At 47.2% G+C, this 20,809-nt stretch overlaps 1 protein-coding gene across 2 annotated transcripts in view; it reads right to left on the bottom strand.

Annotated features, from left to right (window-relative positions):
* The window catches only part of ACTN2 (actinin alpha 2), a 69,841-nt gene extending 51,540 nt beyond the window's left edge, over positions 1-18,301 (bottom strand). For both annotated transcript variants that reach the window (XM_081123917.1, XM_081123916.1), the window contains exon 1: positions 18,000-18,301. In XM_081123917.1, coding sequence (XP_080980043.1) covers positions 18,000-18,125 — 126 coding nt within the window. In that variant the 5' untranslated portion in view covers positions 18,126-18,301. The remainder of the gene's footprint in view (positions 1-17,999) is intronic.
* Positions 18,302-20,809: the final 2,508 nt, after the last annotated feature.

Raw genomic sequence — 20,809 nt, 5'->3', positions numbered from 1 at the left:
TCCCCTACTGGGGACTGAGCCCGCAACCCCGGCATGTGCCCTGAGCAGGAATTGAACCACTATCTCCTGGATCATATAGGTCGATGCTCAACCTCTGAGTCAAGCTGGCCAGGCAAACCAGCTTTGACTTTGATAATAATTACATAAAATACTATGTAACTCTTTTCCTGAAATGGAGACTCATCACAGTCTTGAGGCTTTTCTGAACGACACAGAGCAGGGTGGACTGAGGCTGGGACACTGGGGAGGGCCTGCAGGGGGAAGCTGGGTGGAAGCAGGCTGATGGCTCCGCTCCTAAACCCGCTAATCATAAAACAGCATCGTCTGCCAGGTCAGAAGGTTTGGGCGGTGTCCAAGTGCTCTCTGATTTTCAGCATTTACTTTCCTTAGTGAGTCAAGACATCAAGAAGTCCACGGTGCCAATTCCAGGCCCTGTACCCTCTGGGGTGGGACAGCCGAGCCCCAGGAAACGGGCAGTGGCCCTGGGGGGGCACCTGGAGAGCAAGTGGACCCGGTCCAACTGCAGCTGTGGCGCAGAGGTCGGGTTCTATTTCTGACTCTGACACCACACAACTATTTGCCCTTTATGTCCTCACACATCCCCATCTATGGAAAAGGAATAATAACTGTCACGATCAACTAACTATATGACCCAGTTCAAAAGCTTATCAGGAGGAGAAGAAATATCAATGCTGCGATCAAAAGCCTATCCCAATGGGTCCACACACCCTCTCGTTAAAGCTCCACCAAACAGCTCAGTTAAGTGCATTTTCTAAATATGCCCCATTTATGTTCCCACTTACAATAATCATGTTACAGTGTTTTCTTTTCTACTTCACAAATTCCCAATTTGCCAAGATTCTTTCTAATGGCTTTCCCGGTCCTTTCCACATACTTGAAAAGGAAGGGGGCTGTAGAAAGCTGCACACCCTTGTAAATCCCTGGCTAAGGCAGGAGGTGGGGGTCAGGGCTGCTTCCCTGAGGCAAATATGACGTCAGCATTTAAGACAGGAGACCCCACCCTTAGACAGAGCAGGTACTGGCAGGTGCTGGTTCCCTACGAAGCTTCACGACCCCACAGCCAGAGGGATGCCGACCCACCATCACAGGGGAACCTGCTCTGGGTCTGTGCAAATGCTACAATGCCCCAGACGGGGGGCCACTCCACAGTCACATCAGAAGTCAGCAGTGGGGCCTCAATTTAAGTATCTAGACACCCAACCTTCTTTTAAAAACATTTAAAAAGTGTTTCCTCTGTCATTACACTGACGTCAGGGAAGTTCCCGGGAACCAGAAGTCACTCACAGTGGTGGCTGACTCTCCAGCACAGCGGACACTGGGTCATCCTCTGATCTTGAAAAATTCCAAAGCTTCAAGGCTACCAAGTGCCCAGGAGCACCTATCAGCTTCTCTCGCCCGACATTTAAAAAGTAGAAAAAGCAAGAGTCATGTAGGCAGGAGAGGGCTGAGTCTAAGGACCCTGCATATGCTGCCACCAATGACCAGACTTCTTGGAGTCCATCTGGAGCCCGAATGTTATCACAACTCACATAAGCATCTAGCTCCACAGTAAGCAGCCCTTTCATTCCCTGCCCACAAATCTCTGCTTGGTCTCCCAGATCCTGCTAGATAACAGGGCAGGTGACAGGTCACTAGCAATCCCTCAAAATCTGAAGCCTGGCTCTGTGACCAGCTCAATGTCTGGCTCTGTGACCAGCTCAGTGTCGGGTGTGGGCAAGTCAGCTCGCCTCCCCTGTGGCTTATCTCCTCCCCTGAGGGCTGCACTATTGACCTAATTAAACTAGAAGTCTGATGAATTGTAAGAGAATGGAAAATATTTCATACATATAAACACTTAGAGTCGCAGGATGGTGATTCAGAGAAACTGGGGTGCTTGGGGTTTAAACTGAAAGAGAATAAGCCAGGCCTCATCTACCCAAGTGCTGGCCTGTTTTAGGGACAAATGGCATTAGTGCATCTTAGCTCCCCAAGGACAGGGTTTCAAAACATTAGTTTTTGCTGACGGGGGTAAAATTAATGTTGCCCATGTATTTTTTTAAAAAACATATTCCTAAGGGACAATTAATATAAAGGGTTATATGCAAATCAGGACTTGGTTCACAGTAGAGCAGAGACGAAAAGCCTTAAAACAGACTTGAATAAAAAGCCAAACTGCACGCACTCTGCGGCCGTGGAAGCCACGATGGTTTCCTGGGACTCGCCGGCCTGCAAGCGCACATGCTACACACTGAAGGACCCCAGCAGACACCGCAGCCTCAAGCCTGCCTTCTCCAGCCTCTGTCACCCAGAGAGGCCGGCCCCCAGCAGGGGTGCCTCAGCTCACATACCCAGAGCCGGTGCCTGTTCAACTTTTCCATACCTCAAGTTTAAGCTGTGAAAATTTCCATCATAAATGAATTGAAATCTCAACAGTAGCAAAACACTGCTTTTAACCTGGGTTCCAGGGAAACTCATGGATACAAATCTAATCACTCAAAGACAGTAAGATTCACCCTGACAAATTCCACCTAAGAACAGGACTTCAGGTCTCTTCCCAGGGGTGTGAGAAGACCAAACACTTTAGAATTAAGGGGCAGGAATGCCACAAACATCGCCAGCAGCACTGGAAGTGACTCGGGGAAAGCAGGGATTTTGCTTTCTGTTCTACACATGACAGGAACACAGTGGCATCAGTAACTATTTGTTAAATAGCATCTTATTTGTCAGACTTTCTGGGACAGATCAGAGAGAACATCAATCAATTTTTTTAAATTGGAGGGAAAAAAAAGACTGAGGAGCTAAAAATCTGTATCTGCTCACGTTCCAGGCTTTTTAAAAGTGTTATTATCCTGTCAAACTTAACTACAGAATCCTTAAATGTCAAAAAGACTCTCTCTAATCTTGCCTCCAAAAAGCACAACCTTGTAAAAAATAAAAGGCAACCTCACCACTGAGGGCACCTAAAAATAGGCCCAGGCGAATGGGTGAGCCTCTAGTGAGCAGGTGAGGACAGCTCTCTTGGAGCTTGAAGACCGTCCTTTCCAGGTCTGCTCTGACTCAGAAATTCCGAGCCGTGAACTTAGGCTTCACTCGCCAGGCTCATAGACTGACTTCATTTAGTCCCCGAGCTGTTTGGGAAACATAAAGAAAGGTAAAATCCTGAGGCTGCTTAACAGAAAAAAAAATGCTTCTGGGTTTTTTAAACAAATCCAAATGTAGCCCAGACTAATTCTGGTGTAAGGAATGGCCTCTCGGGTATGTGGCATCTCATCCATAACTTCCAAGGGATGGAACAGATTGAAGCTACGGATTTTGGAAAGGGGAAATGGCTAATGAGGCTCCCTTACATCGGGGGAAATGTGAGGTTCCGTGGGAAACATGTGCCTTGCCCAGGGCACCCTTCGATGCCCCCCACAGCCCTGGGAGCCACTGACAAGGGGCAGCGTGGCGCTGTATTCCTGCCTGAGACACTGCGCCCTGCTCAGTAGGGACAGCCTCCCGCCTCCCACAGAGAAGCTGCCTCCTCTGAGGCATTGTCTTCTCCGGTCCTCATCTGTAAACGTGCCTGTCCTTTGGGTTTTCCTTCAACTGGAGAGTTTGTCATTAATTAGTTAACATCTTTAATACATGTCCATTTTTATATTTGTATGTCATGATTTTACCTTTAAGAATTGTCTTTTCCCTCCACATAACTCACTTTATTAAACACTCAGGCAGGCATGCAGATAGAGAGATGAACACAGTTTTAGAGTCTTTTTATCTAAAAAGAGGGCAAGATTCAAGTAAGCTAAAATATTCACTATTCTTGTCTAATTTTATTGATTTTGATGAAGGCAAACAGTAATTAATACATGAGAATGGTACACAGAACTAACCAAAGTCTATGGTTTGCTGATCTTAAATTACAGTGTGCTCCCCTCGTCCTGAAGAAATGACAACTGTCTTCAGTCTCGGCTTACTGCATTCCTTTTCCACGTCAAACTCTCCATTTAAGATCCAACATGTGTCCCCATGTTCCCTCTTACACGGGTCACCATAAATAATACTGTGTTTGGGTTGAATTATTTAGCACTTTTCTCTGATTCTTAAAGATCTTACATTTATCCAAAAGCTAATGTATTACTATCTGTTAATTTCCTCCCTGTTCAGGAAAATATACTACAAACAGTACACTACCACTCCCAGGAGTCCTTATCATTCTCCCAATTCTTATTTTTCAGCTGCAATTACTCATCCCTGTGCCTCTGTAACCCTCAGGGTAGAGTCAGGCAATGCAGCAAGGACATTGGACCTTTCTCTGAGCACCGAAGTCTCAGGCTGGTTCACAGTCCAGGCTATTTCTACGTTAATTCCAAGGGGTGTTTTAAAATTCTTAAAACAAAATTTTAATTATAAAAAAGATAATAGCACTTTCTCTTCTAAAGACCAGTTAATGATCTTGATGAAACTCCCCACTTTAAGTCTTAAATGGGGAAAAAAGAGTTAGGATTACAAATATGCAGATTTTTCCCAAACTATTTTAGGGTTGGAAGCATGTTAAACTAACCAATCATGTATCTTCGGAATCAAAGTTGAAGTCATTTTTGCTCTAAAAGGTTAAAAAAAAAAAAAAGTGGTAAGAAAGCTATTGGAGCCTGGTCATCTGAGCTTAGAGAAGTCCTGCGGCCGGGCGCCCGACTCAGCCACTGGCTGGGAGTCCTGTGGGATCGCACCTGCTCTCCCACGCTGGCAACCGGGCGTGGAGAATTCCTGTGAGGACTTTCTGGTAAGCAAGCGTTTAAGGCTCGCAACAAACAGCCGCGCATACAATTGATCCTGAGCCGTGCTTCCCAGAATAACCTGTTCCCTTGGAGCCTGGGTAATTATGAGCACGACGTGGCTCTGTGACAGGCAGACCCAACTGTTGCTCGGTTCTAGGCGGTGGCAACATTTATTGGGCTTTCATGATTCTCTTTTTGAGGATGAATTCAAGCTTAAAGAAAAGCACACTGATGTTCCCCCAGCCCAGCCCACAACTGAGCTAGCAGCTTGTACTACACAGACAGCGACACAAGCAGTCTTTAATTCAGCTTCACCATCCTGTTACTATTTTCAGGGACCCAAAGTAATGGCTGCCTCCACAGCGGGATTAAACATCATTAACAACAGAACCGCTCTCTGCTCTACACCACTTCTTTGCATTCGTGTTTTGGACAGAGCACAGTTCTAAGTCAGAAACAGCCTCCAGGCAGGTGTGTCTACAGGTGTCATCTACATATGGGAAAAGCTCTGGAAAACAGAAGGATTTGTAAAATCAGGGAAGCTGGGCCTGTCCGAAGTTCCTACCCACTCCGCACTGTGGGACCCAGGCTGCAATTTCCTCCACCAAGCTCCTCCCTAGGGCTTATGCTGCATGGAGAGTGTTTACAAAAATATATAATAAAGTGTTTGTATCCTGAGCCGTTTCAGACAATTATATATTATAGCATAAAACCCATAAATATATGCTTCTATTTTACAGCATAAAGTGATCTGGTAGGCAATGTGGTAAAATGTTAACACTGGTTTTCTCTAGTTGTGGCTTAACATTTTCATATCTGTATTTTTTATAGTGAACACCTATGACTTATGCAGTCATTTAAAAATGTATCTTCAAGCAGTAACTGGGGAATGTGTATACAGTCTGTGAGCCCAGGCTCTTTGCTCTTCCCTGGTCATCTGTAACTATGTCACCTCACTTCACTGCATTAATCCGCCTTATCTCTACCTGAGAAAGAAAATGGATTTGAACTGGACACACTCAGCAACCCTAGATTTCTGAGTTAATCACGACTTAAAGTCCTGATGGAGAAGGTACCACTGTCTCACAGGACAGAGCACAGAACAGAGATCCTCTGGGTCCTGCACACTCAGCCCCCCAGACACCGGTCATGAGTGGACCCCACTGTCGCCCAGCAGGGATTTCTGGCAGGGTTTTTCTTAAAGGTCTTAAGGGGGACTGCCCCACCTGTGTCTCATTGCAGAAACAAGGGGAATTTTTACATTAAATGTGACTTTATCACACAATAAATATACTTACCACCAGGTTTTCAGGTGTCTGAACATGTAAATTTTTGTTTTTTTTTATTTTTTATACAGAAAACAGTCAGAAGAACAAACCAGAGATCTGACTTTGGCTCAAAGAGTTAAACAATGTTTAACTCTTAGTTTCTGACAGGTGCAAAATAAGCACCCGAAGGCCTAGCCACACTAACATCAAACTGTCTGACATGCGCGCACATCAGCCATTTATGAAATCTTGCAGATAGCACACAAAACACCAAATGTAACCGCAGCATGCGGGGTCGGTGGTCCCGGGGCCTCCGGACACAAGGCTTCCTCCTGCTGCAGGCCGCAGGGCTTGGTCTTCTAAAGGATTCATGAATTAAAAGAGTCAGAAATGACTAGACTCTGGTATAAATTTGTTGAAGCATTAGAATAGTACTTCACAGTGTTTGCTTTTTTTAAAGTTCAGAAACAGGGCGGTCCTCTGAGGAAAGGCACTGCCACCCTCTACCTGAACTGCCTAGTCTCACGCAAGTTTAACCTTCTCTGGGGTTGCCTGCAGCAGCTCCTCGGCCATGGTGGCCACAGAGTTCGCAGTCTACCCTGGATCACTGCTGAGAGTCAGAGGGGAACCGTTCATAACCACCCTGGGACAACAGCCACGAGGGGGACAGTACTGGGCACACCCAGATGCAGGGGTACCTGCCTCTGAGCTTGGTCCTTCCTTCAGCATTCCCTCCATAACGAACGGAGGCCCTGAGCCATGACCAACACATTGAACACCTTACACGTACAAAATTACGTCTCAATATAGTGGGAAATAAAATTAAATTGCATAAAAAGAAAATTAAATTAAAATGTTAAAAGTAAAATAATAAAACAAAATAAATCGAGTGTATGGAATGGCCCCCCTCACTTCCAGGGCTGCCCGAGAAATTCATGTCTAAGTCACTGAGGGCATGATCTGCATCTAAATAAATTCCCCGGAAGCTGTCTTGCCAAGATCGCCCCTAAAAATAACCTTTCCCAAGAACCCTGCAAATAAATGTCTGCCTTGCTCCTTCCTCCGGCTGTGCTCTGGCGGTGGGGAGGAAGCCAAGATGCTCAAGCATCGAATGCGGCATCCTCAGACGCGGCTCCCGCCTCCCGTGTCCAGCTCCCCGCTCACAGCGGCGGAAGCAATGGGCCCGGGAGGCGAGGGAGGGCCCGACCTGCAGGCCTGAAGGAGGTCAAGGGTCAGCTTCCCAGGTCGGTCACACAGCCCACCGGCCGGCCTCACACGCGGCACAGACGGCGGTTAACCGGCCGCGCTCCCGGGATGCTGAAGGCTTCACTTCTGCTTTCTGACACAAAAGTGCTTTCTTAGCGCAATTCCTCTCCTCCTGTTGTGCCTGAGATCCTGAACACCTGACAGGGTTACTGTCTTAGGAAGGTCACCTTTAAAACACTGGTGATCTCGCCGCTGCTTCCGAGCGAGCTGACAGTAGCTGGGGACTGCCTTCCGCTCGGCCCCTCGCCGCCTGCAGTTCCAGGCTTCGCCCCGCAGGCCTGGCTCCATTCCCTCCTGCTGAGCCGGGTGAAACAAGTCTGCTGTGTACCGTCGCTGAAAACACGGGAACCACGCCCTGGCGACGGAACTTCTGAACATCGGTCTCAGTGCTCTGCCAGAATCGGCAGGATGGTATGTACACGTGTGTTTGTACACGTGTGTGTACCCGTATGTGTGTACATGGGCATGTGCAAGCACTGTTCTGTATCTTAGAGGACAGGTCTGTGGTCAGCCACGAGCATAAATGTGGTTCAGTGTCGCTTTATGAATACACATCCGAGAGCAGCTGTCAAGCTTCCCTCCTCCTCACTCATTGTGGCCTTTGGGCAACAAAAGCACCCAGCGTGTCCCCAGCAGATCCCCAAGCCGTGCTTCCCAGGAGTGCTGGCTGATAAACATCTGCCTTCCAAAGAGAAGCAGTCATTTCGGAGACTGCTCCTTCGAGGTTTACAGCTGCAGCTTGCCTCCTGCCGTTGCTCCACATCACCACTCCCTTCCTGTCCTCTGTTTCTTTTCTATAAAATATTGGTGATCTCTGGGAAGACGGGTCTTGGAAATCTAGTTCTAGGAGTAGACAATTACAATATCAAAAACATGAGAAATCAGTTGGAGAACCTGGGGGTTAGGGGAGGTGTTCAGGTGAACAGGGGGGGAAGACTGGACGGCCAGAAGGGGTAGCAGGAAGGTGGGGTCTTGGGTGAAGAGAGAGGGGTTCCAAATGGGAAGGCAACAGTCAGCCAACTTTGCAGTTTTGCTTCATGATAATTTCCTTCAAAACCTTGTTTAGAGAGCAAAGCACTTGCTAAACATAAAAACATGTGTTTCCTTTTAGAATTGGACATCCCTGGTAATTATTTCACAATATATACGTATATCAAAACATGTTGTACACTTTAAATACACGCAATTTTTATTTGCCCATTACGCCTCAATAAAGCTGGGGGAAACGGGACTGGACATCCCCTATTCATGAATGTGGGGGTTTCTTTGGCCAGTTGGGTTCAGAGGGATTCACCATACTCTATAGTTTCTCTGTTTTCACGTATGTTTGAAATTTGCCATAATAAGTTAAATAAATAACAGAGAAGCAGGATTTCTGAATACAAGGGAGTCCTTGGTACTGCCATTTCACAACATGTTAGAGCTAATCTCTGCGGAGCCCAATCCTGGAGAGCATCCCTGTCCGCTAAGATATCAGGCCAAAGGGGGACGACTCTCATCTACTCCCTTGCCTCTGGAAGTCTCATCTTCTAGTTCCAAAAGAGAGTGTGACTCAAATACTCAGGTGTCCTGAACTCTGGCTTCTTTGGGAACCGAGTCAGACAGACCAGCAATTAATTCCAAAGGCGCGCCCTTGATGGCGCATCCCACAAGCAGCCGCCGGAGAGGGTGGGCTGGCTTTTGCTGGGGTCCCTTCCTCCTGCTCTATTAGTTCAGTTCAACAAGGGCACTGCTAGAGCCCGACGCAGAGAACACCTGTGAATGACTGTGTGCCACCCTCAGAATGTCCTCTTCTCATCTCATCAGATGTTCCCAGTTGTACCACTTAGAAATTAAAGATACACATACACACATACACGCACACACCCTTCCAAACGGCAGCAAAAAGCTAGGAATGCTGAATCCCAGGCTTCTGCTCCGGGTTGTTGGTCACAAATCTGAGCAGAAAGCAACAAAAACATAAAGTTTGGTGGTTAAAAGCTCTGTCACTTGCAGACCAAAATATGCAATAAAATCATTAACATCTCCACATTTTATAAATAAAATTTCAATTGTGAGGCAGAAGTATATCTTCATAATTTAGACAAAATTCTGTGTGTGTTTTTCAGCTACCACTTCCCCACCCTCAGCCACCCTTGGGCAAGTTACTTAACTTCCTAGATTAAAAATGAGGATAATACTCATCTTTCAAGATTGTTGTGGAGATAAAATAAAATGATATCTATGTTCAAAACAGTGCCCAGCCATTCTCAAGAAACAGCTGCTCTGCCCTCGTCAGTGAACAGTCAGGATAGCAGGACTCTGTATCAAGTCACCTACCCCTCATTTTTTAACCCACTGGCAAAAATCCATATATTAACGCATCACTTTTACTGTCTTATTGGCCTTCTTTTTTCTGGTGTCACACTGAAAAAATTTAAAACATCCTTTTATGCCAAAACTTAACATAAAAGGTCAAAGTCTGAAATAAAATAATCAGCCACTTCCTATTTCATACAATTACATGCAATAGAAATGTTATAGTTTACAAAATGTAAAGTACATGATTTGCATTTTTCCAACTAATATTGTCTCCCCACGTCGCATCTCACCCTGCTTCCCTGAAAACTGTGTTTGTTTCAAAACAGAAAAATATTCCCCTCTGGGTGATCTCTAAACTGCATCTGTATCTGTCGTTCACCAAGCTCATGACTGATTCTCTCCAATACCCAAAATACTGACAATACTTTTTAAACCCTTATAACAAAACACCTAAATGAGAACAATAATTTATTTCTTTAATTTCATAAATGATAAAATCAAATCTATCTGGGGGTTAAATTCTCCATTTAGCATGTTAAGATGAAACAAATTCCACCTTTTTCAGTAATCCTTACAAATTTTCAAGAGTTTTGCTCAGTAAAGATATGGCCATTCCAGTTGCAGAAGTATTTACATCACAGACTTGAGCACACCACCATAAATAATTTCTTGCAGCTTTTCACTTCCTGTGAAAGCATAACTTATCTCACGAGCTAAAAGATACCTCATTCCAGGGTGCCAAGTCCCTGGGCTTCTGTTCCAGCAGGTGAACCAATTCACACGACATTCAGGCTGACTGGCAAGTTCCAATGGCACAGCCCGGGAGATGCCTCCAGGAGGATACCAAAGGCATCTATCTCGGCAGCTCAGTGGTTCCCAGTGGTCTAACAGATGCATGTTTCCATGCAGGTAAGGTCCCTGTGCCTATAAGAAGGGCACTCTGATACCTAAATCTCTAGCCTTGACCTTTCTCCTTGATATTTTCATTGAATGCCAAGCCCTCAATCTAAACTCAACCAACCCCCTTACTTTCTCAAACAAATATGAAAGGCATTAAAGATGAGGCCATACATGAGTAGAGTTCAGTTTCATGGCTTGTTCTTGTGCGGAATTGGTCAAGCACCTTGAATGTAGGAGCACAATAGTGGTAACAGGCTTTATCAGGTTGCACCTTAAAAAACTGCAATTCTTGGAAAAAATTATTGTATCAAAGATTTCATATGGTTGAACCTAATACAAAGTATCTCAAAAATCCTAATATAGAACAATGAAATTACCTACCTTCTAAGTCATTATTCACAGCCTGTTTGAGTATAATGACGTAACTTAAAGACTCCTCAGGACTTCAGAAGACAGGATTTCTTGATTTGCAACCACAATTATAATTGTCTATACAAGACTCAAACATATTATAACATATAGCTTCATATTAAATGCTGTTCTCATTCCCCCAAAATATCTCATAGTCACCTACTTGTCTACTTGGTCCTCACAATCACTAAAAAACTGAGGTTTTTTTCAAGATAGCAGCCTTTTTAATGAAAAGTTTCTATAATAAGAATGTATTTTCATGTATAGTAATTTCTAAGGACTATGATTAACACATTTACTGCCCAGCAAAAACAAACAAACAAAACAGGACAACTCAGAGTCCTGCTCACTCCAAGCCTTGGATTTGGTGGGATCGGCACTCAGGCGCGGTCTGTTCCAGGATGACACGCATTTTCAGGATCACCTGCATCCCTTCCCTATTTCCCATTCCACTGCTCTGGAGCACAGCACGTCTTCCAAAAAATCTGTTTTACCATGTCTTATATACAAACATGAAATTTAAATTTATAATTATCTGATTCATAAATGAATTTGTAATTTTTTTATTAAGTGGGTAAAGGTTTTCAATCTGGAAAAAAGTTATTTAAATCAAATTTAGGTGACCAGAACTTTGTTCATTATCATGGTGATACATTTTATTATAATTTAAATAAAACTGCATGTATGATTTTTTTTAATTCCAAAATCTCTAGATTCCAAATTATTTTATTTTTAAATTAAATTAAAAATTTTTAATTGCACTGAATTCTTTCCAGAAATATGACTCATACTTCCTTCATTCCATAAGTGCCAGTGCAGACTGAGCAGGCCCAGTGCGGGCCCAGGGAGTAGAGAAGTGCTTCTGCCCTTAGCCCTTGGAGGGAAGACAGAGAGAGTGCCAAGTGACCCAGGTCTAGAGGGCAGGCCTCCCAGAGGGCATGGTGGAGGAGGCAGGGCTGGCTGGGGAAGTGCCTGGGAAGTGGACCCTTTAGTAGGCTGGGACCCTCTACTGGAGCAATAGGGATCGCAGAGGGACTTGGGGCTGGGAGTACCGTCCAGGCATGCGTTTTATAAAGATCACTCTTGCCACTATCTTGGAGAAAAGCCTGCAGACAAGCATGGTCTGTGAAGGCTGACAAAACACAAGGCCACCTCCCTAGTCCAGGCAGGAGACTCAGAAAGTCTGTGGCCTTAAAGCACATAGCGGAAGAAAGGGCAGGGTCCAGGAGGACTTTAGGAGGTGGGCTCTTCAGGAGGTGGGAGAGAAGGAGGCTCCGGGATGACACTCAGGCTCCTGGGGTGGGTGCCAGGGAGAAAGACATCTCCATTTACCTTGACAGAAGCCACGCAGGAGGTGCACTTAAGAAACACCTTTCTCACCAGCCTGGTTGCACTGGGCGTCCCCCTCGAGGCTTCCCACTGACCCTGTCTCCTAAACTCGGCTGAAAGCTCCTTGTCTATCCCTGGCCCCAGCAGGTCCTTAATACCTGTCTGCCGGATGAGTGAAAGAAGGGACTGGTAGGCATGCTGTGCTCCTTTACATTTGCTCTTCAACAGGAAAAAGCTTCTCTGGTTTCTGATCTAGAAAACTGGGGAGAGAAGGGGTGTGTGTGCATGTGCTCACACAGATACGTGTGTGTGTGCAAAATATGTTCCCTGACATCGGTAGAAAGTCCAATCTCTTGCCCTCAGGATTTTCCTTCATTTGAAATTTGTCGAGCACAGTAGCTAGCTCACTTTACCCTCATCTCTGCTTTCTGTTCTTTCTGGAAGAATCAGTACCGTTCCCAGGGAAACAGCGGTACAGTCCAGACTGTCCTCCAACGGATTCCGTGTCAACTCCTCTGCTCATCGCGGCAGCTCCCACCCACTCCAGACCGCGTTTCTGTAGGTGTCCCCAGCTGCACCACTGCAGCGCCTTCTGATAGTTTCCAAAGCTGCATTCATTAAGTTTCCAGCTAAGGGCTTCGTTCCTCCCCCACCTCACACTCAAGGAACATCTTATTTGGGTTCAAGTTCCTTCCTTGGTGATCGTGGCTGAGGGGAGGGCAGCCCCCTAGGAGATGATGAAAGTCAAAGGGTGACTTTCTGTCTTAGAACTCCTGCGCCTCGGACTTTCTGCAGATGGGGGCAGAGGTTTCTCAGGGCTCATCCTAGATTCTGCCTCTACCTGCCTGCCCATCATCAACTTCCTTGGGACATCGAAGGCTACCCGAGACCCCCAGCCCTCCTTCATGCGTGGACACATGGACACATGACGCACCCCTCAGCACTGTAGCTCACTGCCCTGTACCCGAGAACACGTCCTGCAAATTCCAAGCTCTCCATCCCGTGCATAAGCAGACTCCTCATTAGCTGTCTGTGACTTGTCAATACCAATGTCTTGCGCTTTAAGTCCAGGAGCTCTAATGGCGAGATCTGTCTGCTTAATTGGATTTATACCACAGCCTGCCCTGGAACAACATGGGCTTATTTAAAACTTTTTATAATCCCTCTGGATCACTCTCAAATGGATGCCTTCCTCACCGCTGCCTCCATGGCCTCCAACCTGTGCTCTTGGGGCCCCCAGCAGGGGCCTTCACCCACTTCGATCTCTTCTGCAAACAATCCTGCTACTTCATGAACATGGCTCTTCCGAGCTCAAAGCCTGTGGAGCTTGGCTCTGCTCAGAGAGTGGGGCCCCCACTCGCCCCCGCATCCCAGGCCGGTGTCCTGGCCCATGACATATCCATTTTCTCTCTAAACTTGCAGCTGCCTCTTCAGCCTCAGCGAGCCCCTCTTCTTCCCACCCCTGCATTGTACCTTGAGCAGCAGATGCACCACAGACACAGCCGGTTCCCTCATCTCTCTGGGTGAGTGAGGGGGTCCCATAAAACAAGGACATGAGGTGAGGGTGCTGTGGGTTACACAAGCACTTACTATTATTGTGTCATCACACTTATCACACATGGCCCCCCAAACCCCACAGGAGGCAGTTCACTCTCCCTCTCTAGCCAGGAATGCTGGGTTCTCTTTCCTCCCCTCAGCTCATACTGAGTTATTACTCAAATTAAGGCAGCCTGAAGTCCTATTTCCTTATTAAGCTGTTATAGCATTATTCTCACCCACAGTGATTTTCCTTATTTGACCTTTATACAATAAATGTCTGCAACTTAGTGTAAAACAATTTACGTTCTAAGCGTCTGTGTAAATCCCAGCCTCAAAGGTACATCGGGGGAGGGAGAAGTTCATGTTTAGTGGACACAGTTGGGAGATGATGGAAAAGTTTGGGAGATGGATGGTGGTGATGGTTGCACAGTAATGTGAGTGTACTAATGTAACTGGATTATACACCTAAAAATGGTTAAAATGGTAAATTTTATGTACATCAAAGTCATGAAGGAACACGGCTTACATTCCATCGTCCTCAAAGGCCAAGTGTGGTGCTGGTTACCGTCCTATCGCCTGATAAAATGAAGAGTGCTATTCAAACATTTACAGATCCCTTCACAGTGCATAAAGCTGCTTTGACATAAACTAGCTTAACCACTCGATCCTGTAAAAGCCTGAGACAGGCATCACTTATCTCCATTTTCTAGATGGAAACACGGAGGCTTGGAAGGTTTAGTGACTTGCTTGTGGTCAGAGAGCACCAAGCTAAGCTGAGAGTCATCTGGGTCTCACGAATCTGAGAAATTTCAAGAGCTTTCCCTTAACTGTTCACCTTGTTGGAGCCATTAGTGCCTTCCTCCTGGGGAAAATTCAAGCGGGGGCCTGCCTATCTCATCCTGCGAGCAGAAGAGCTTCACCTTGGCCTCTAAGCAGCAGCTGCTCCCAGGGGCAGTCACGGGCAACTCTAGGGTTCCCAGCTCTCTCTTTAATCCTGACCCTGCGAGCAGCTGCTCCCACACACGTGTCCTTCCATGTGCCTGGCCCCACACGACAACATTTTAGCCTGGATGACGGGCCTGACAGGAGGTGCTCCGAGGTGAATGGTGTTAAGTCCATCTACACTGTGAGTACGCAGAACTTCAATTTCTTTAGGGATGATTAGAGCCAATCAGAACTCTGAGTGTGGAACAAATGAAGGACTCATGCTTCCTACCACTGGTAGAGACGTTTATCCATCACCCAGCCGTATGCAGATTAAAGATGTAAGGCCCCTTTACGTATGGCAACATGGGCCACTTCCTTAAAAGGTCTGCGCCAGTTCGGGAGTGGGGAGGACAGGGCCCTGTGGGGAGATAGCGTGCATATTCAGCATTGCTGTCCTGACAAGTCACCTCCTGATTAGGCCTCAGTGCAAGTAGGGGCTGAATGTGTTCCTTGGTTCCAGGACAAGCTTGCTTCTAAATACTGAAGCTCTGGAAGTTTCTAAAATCCCATAAAAAGAGCATAATTTATGTGAATACAGATATTCCTACCCCTGTTTACTAAACAGCGCTGAAAAAGAAGGGGAGCGCTTGGAAACACCAGGGCCTCCGTTTGGAAAAAGCACTCCACTTCCTCAAAAAATTGAAAACAATTACCACATGACCAGAAATTTCACTTCTGAGTATAACACCAAAAAACCCTGAAAGCAGGGTCATAAAGAGATCTGCACACCCATGTTCACAGCAGCATTGTTCACAACAGCCCAAGGATGGAAGCAACCCAGGTGCCCATCGACCAACGAATGCGGTCTCTCCATACAATGGAAGTTTATTCAGCCTTAGAAAGGAAGGCTACTAATGCATGCTACTATCAGGATGATCTTTGAAAACATTACACTCCGTAGTAAGCCAGTCACGAAAGGATAAATACTGTATGATTCCACTCATAGGATGCACCGAGAGGAGTTAAATTCATAGAGACAGGAAGTACAATGGTGGTTGCCAGGGGCTGGCAGAGGGGGGAATGGAAAGCTATTGTTTAATGGGTACCTAAAGCTGAGTTTAGCAAGATAAAAAGAGTTCTGGATATGGGTACATGACAAAGTGAATGTACTTAATACTACTGAACTGTACACTTGGAAATGGTTTACCACAATTAAAAGAAAATCTCTCATTAAAAAAAGAAAGCACTACACTTTTATTAAGTCCTTCTACAGCCAGGATGACCATAGCCGGAGACTCTGAGCTTGGATATAATTAGGCGCCACGCCGTTCTAAAGGCACAGACGTCATCATGTGCTGCCAGCATCTGTTGACAGGTCTCATGCCCAGCGTATCACTGAGATGGCAAGTGTGGAGGAGGCCCACAATAGAAACAATGGCATTCACCTCACCCTCTTCCAGCAGGGTGTCTCTGAGGGCGCAACGAGAGGCCACGGCTCTGCCCACACTGGCCTCACGGACTTGAGAAGCTCTATACCAAAAGTGGAAACAGAGCACCTTCCGGAGCTGCTCAGTCTGTGTCCTAATGTGGTGTTTTGTTTTGTTTTCCTCCAGCCTCTACAACACTCACTCTATCTTAAGAAACAAATAAATTCTCACTTTTATACCTTTTAGCATTACCTTGAACTGGGATCAGGAAGAATATTCATTTTTTAATAACAGATGTCAAGTGCTATACAATTATAATATTCAAAAACCCCAAAAAATTGCAAAGCCATTATATCCAAAAATATTGTGAATACATTTTTAAAAATTAAATATGGCAGAAGACATATATGTCAATGTGGTCTTTGGAAACTGACATTAGCTCTATTCTGCTATTGTACCATACTTTAAAAAATCAACAGAAGCCACTGTGATTATTCTATTACTTCCAGAAATGATGGACGGACTTTCTGTCTAATTCCTTAGCTATTTTACTGTTCCTCATAAAAAAAAAAAAAAAAAAGCAACCTTTGAAACAAAGACTTAGAAGTTTTTTAATCCATGAAAAAGGTAACAAAATTGTAAGAAAAAATTTTTTAAAGAAACACTCATTGCTAATTAAAGTCACTTTTTAACTTCTTGCTGATTGGTGATACATCAACTAGTCCAAATGACACATTAATAATCCTCAGGCCACGAGTTTCCCTCACAATGAGTCACTAAAAATGGTAGAAGGTCTGAGATTGTATTTTCCTTTACAGATTCAACTTCTACTTATCACCCCCATTCTCTTGTTTCCAAAAAGGTAGGGATGGTTGGAAGTCTTAGAAAACCAAGGTGGGAAATGAAATGAAGATAAATTAGAGCTTTAAAATAGTAATAATAACAAATGGCATTTTAAGAGAGAGGGTAGGCAACAAAGAGAAAGCCTGATATAAAAATAATGCCCGGTTGTTTAATAATTATCCATATGTGAGACCTCTAACATTTCGTCGGGGGGCGTGTGGGATGCGCTTCCCAGGCGCACACTCGTTCACTGTGGACTCTCCCGCGTGGTCACCCACGGGCAGCCGCGCGCTCGCCCGCGCACACGGTCAGCAGCGGCCGTCCACCTGCAAGCAGGGCCGAAGGAGGGACACCCGCCTCGGCCCCCCGCAGGGAGGGGGAGCTCGGGGCGCTCCGGGGCCGGCCCGGCGTGGGGCGGGGCCGGGGGCGGGCGGACCACCGAGCGCCCCGGCTGCAGGAGGCGGGCTCGTCGCGCGCCAGCGCCGGCCCCTCGCCGGGGGTCAGGGCGAGTCTCCGGCCGCCGGTCGCCGCCCGGCCTTGAGCGCCAGCCCCACGGCCGCGAGCTCCGGGCCGGCTCGGCCCCCTCCCGCGCACTGACCTCGGGGGCCCCTAAATAGAGCGAACAGTCCTTATTCTACCCTGAACCCCGCGCCCACGCAGCACCCCTCGGAGGAGCTCGGGCAGTTCAGAAACGGTTTCCAGGGCGTGTGGGGCGGCCCGGCGAGCACGCGGCGCCGGGAGTGTAACTCCGAGGCCAAGGTCACGGGCGCGGGTCGGGGCTCTCAGGGCCGGTCACAGGCAAGCGGGGACGGGCACACTCAGCGCGGCCTCGCACTCGCGTGTCGCTCACACGCGCGCCCACGACCCCGCTTCACGCCCGCGCGCGGGCGGCTCCCCTCGCACCCGGCGCCCCGCCGCGAGGACCCGGGGGCCCCGTTCCTCGGGCTCGCGCTCACGGCCGGCGCGGGGGACACGGACACGCGGGGACGGACACGCGGGGACAGACACGGGGCCGGCGCGCCGCTGACCTTCCTCTGCTGCTTCTCCCAGGCGGGGTCGAGCAGCAGGTCGCGGTCCCACTCCTCCTCCTGGATCATGTACTCGTCCTCATCGTACACGTAGTTGTACTGCACGCCGGGCTCGACCTGGTTCATGGCGCCGGGGGGCTGGGCGGGCTCGGGCTCTCGGGCGGCGGCGGAGACGCGGGCGCGGGCGGACACGCTCCTCTGGGCGCGGGCGCGGGCGGCGGGCGGAGGCCGGGGCGCTGGTCGCGGCGAAGCACCAGCTCGGGCGGCGGCGGCTCCGCGCCGCTAAATACCCGCGCCGGGTCACGTGGCCGCGCGCCCCGCCCCCCGCGCAGGTCGGGCCCAAGCCACGCCCCTGCCGCCCCGCCCCTCGCCCTGGGAGCAGCAGCAGGTGCGCAGACAGGGACCCGCGGCGGCCACTGCCCAGCCCTCCGCGTGCTGCGGCCCCGCCCCGCCCACCTGCTCCCTCTGGCTCCCGCGCTGGACTCCCGGGCGCGGGCGTGAGCACCCTGATGGGTGGGTGGACCTGAGCCAGGAGGGAGCCCCGCAGCCTGGGTCCCTGAGCACCCCCAACACGTCCCCGATTACCGTACGTCTGCATATGCCCGTTTTCCACATAGTTGCACATATTCACTAGCTATCACCACATCACACATACAGCCCTAAAAAGTAACGTTTTAACATTTTTTACAAATTGAAGGCAAGACCCTCCACCAGCAAAAGGATTATGACTTGCTTTACTGTGATATTAGCTTCATTGCAGTGGTCTGGAACCAAACCCACAATATCGCTGAGGTACGCCTATATATGGTGTGAGGCAGGGGTCTAACTTTGTTCTTTTGTGTGTGGCTATCCAGCTGTCCAGCACCAGTTGTAGAAAAGACTACTAGAATCCTCATGGACTTAATTGCCTTGGCACCCTTGCTAAAGGGCCCTGATTCTTACCAGATCTTTTATTTTAGGACATGGGGCTGTGACTGGAAAGCTCACCTTCTCTTTTTACAACTGGCTTTCTGCTTTCTCCCCTTTTACCTGTCTTGACAACACTGGGTCAGATCACTCTCTGACGTTCTGCAATCTTTCTTGGTGCACTTTTTAGCTTCATACACTCTTCCTCAGGAAGGGTCAATACCAGTCGTTTTCTTTTTCGGGGAAACTGAGTCAATAGAAGTGGAGTGACTTGCCCACATTTACACAGAACCAGAACTAGGCCTTTGGTCTTCTCACTTCCAGCCTTCCAAAGTGCCTTCAGTCACTTTACCTAAGTGGTGTGACTTCCCAGGCCAAGGGATGGCAGATTACATTTTAATTCTAAAAATATGGCAGGCTAATATTTTTATTTCTTAATTTCAAAGGAGGGCCTAATAAAGATCTGTTACTTTAAAAAAAAAAAAAAGTAACATCTAAGAGCTACAGAATCCTCTCTCTCCTCCTGCTCTCCTCTACATGCTTACCTGGGGAAATCAAGGAGAGGGACTTGGACCAACCTGTTAAAAGGTCAGGAACCAAAACCATGGCGGGCAGCATCAGCCTCCCCCTGCCAGTCATAAAGAAGGAACCCTCAATGGAGGAGCAGCAACCAGCTATGTGTTACATGCCCACCTCGTCCTGATGTGTCCCACTTAATTAGGCCTTTTCATCCCGATGGTGCTGGCTAGCTCTTCCCTATCAGTTATGGCCCTGAAGGAACCAAGAAAAGGTCACTCGGGACAAGCAAGTTGAAATTTTTCATCACATTTATTACGCACCTACTGTAACAAATACTGCGTTAGGCACTGGAGATACAGAGGCAAGCTCATAGACAGGGCTCTTACCTCCTGAAGCTTATGTCCAGATTGAGTGAAAGGTGCCCACAGATGCTACAAAACTGTGGTTCAGGGTTTGTTGACGTGTTTCAAGCTGAATGTATGCCTGGATGTATCATCGTTCCTTAGAATTTTTACATCACTTAGTTTTATTGTTTCAAGCTTTCTGCAAAAAGACTGACAAATTGGCAAATACATTGCATTAACATTTTAAAAAGCATACTCTCTAGAATGTGAACTCCACAGGGGCAGGGATTTTGTCTTGTTCACAGCTGTAATTGCCAGCAATTAGAAGTGCGCCTACTTCATACTGGGTGCTCAAATATTTTGAAGGAATAAGTATCGTTGGAAACAGTGACTGGCTAATTTACTTGTATTTAAACTTAAATTTTATATTTTGGATAAAAATCATACTTTCTGAGCAAGTTTATCAGTAAAATTTGACTATTAGAAGTTTGATCATCAATAACAAAATCTGTTCATCTTAGTCATCAGATTTAACTGTGGAAACTTCAAGATTCAGATGAGATGGGGAAAAGGTATCACATGTACCATCCTACCTAAAGCAACTAAAATGGGGGGTAGAAGGAATAAATGAAACAAACATGGTCATCAGGCAAAGAAGGGTGATCCCTGAGAGGTGGAAAATGACCAGCATGACCACTATGATTGCCCCAGCTTATCTCCTAGAGAAAGTTTCCTTAGATGCAATACAATAAAGGAGACGCCCGGCACAGCTCAGTGGTCTCCCTAAGCTAAGAGGGACCAATGTGGCCAGAGTTTGCAAGGCCAATTATGGAAGAGGAGAGAGCTGCAAGGAGGGGACCCTGGAGATCTGCAAAGGGGCCGCTGTGGTCAGATCAGTGAATACGGGGGAAAGGGTACCTGAGGCCAAGCAAAGAGGCACCCAAAAGGATTAGAAGAAAGGGTCCATGGAACTCACAAAGGGCCAGGAATGCTTCCTGTTTCCATTAGCCAGAGTGGAAAAGCTCATGACTCACAGAGAAT

Source organism: Miniopterus schreibersii (assembly GCF_964146895.1).
Source record: "Miniopterus schreibersii genome assembly, chromosome: 21".
Lineage (NCBI taxonomy): Eukaryota > Metazoa > Chordata > Mammalia > Chiroptera > Miniopteridae > Miniopterus > Miniopterus schreibersii.
The sequence above is the reverse complement of the archived record's forward strand: the minus strand, read 5'-3'. Positions and strand labels throughout refer to the sequence as shown.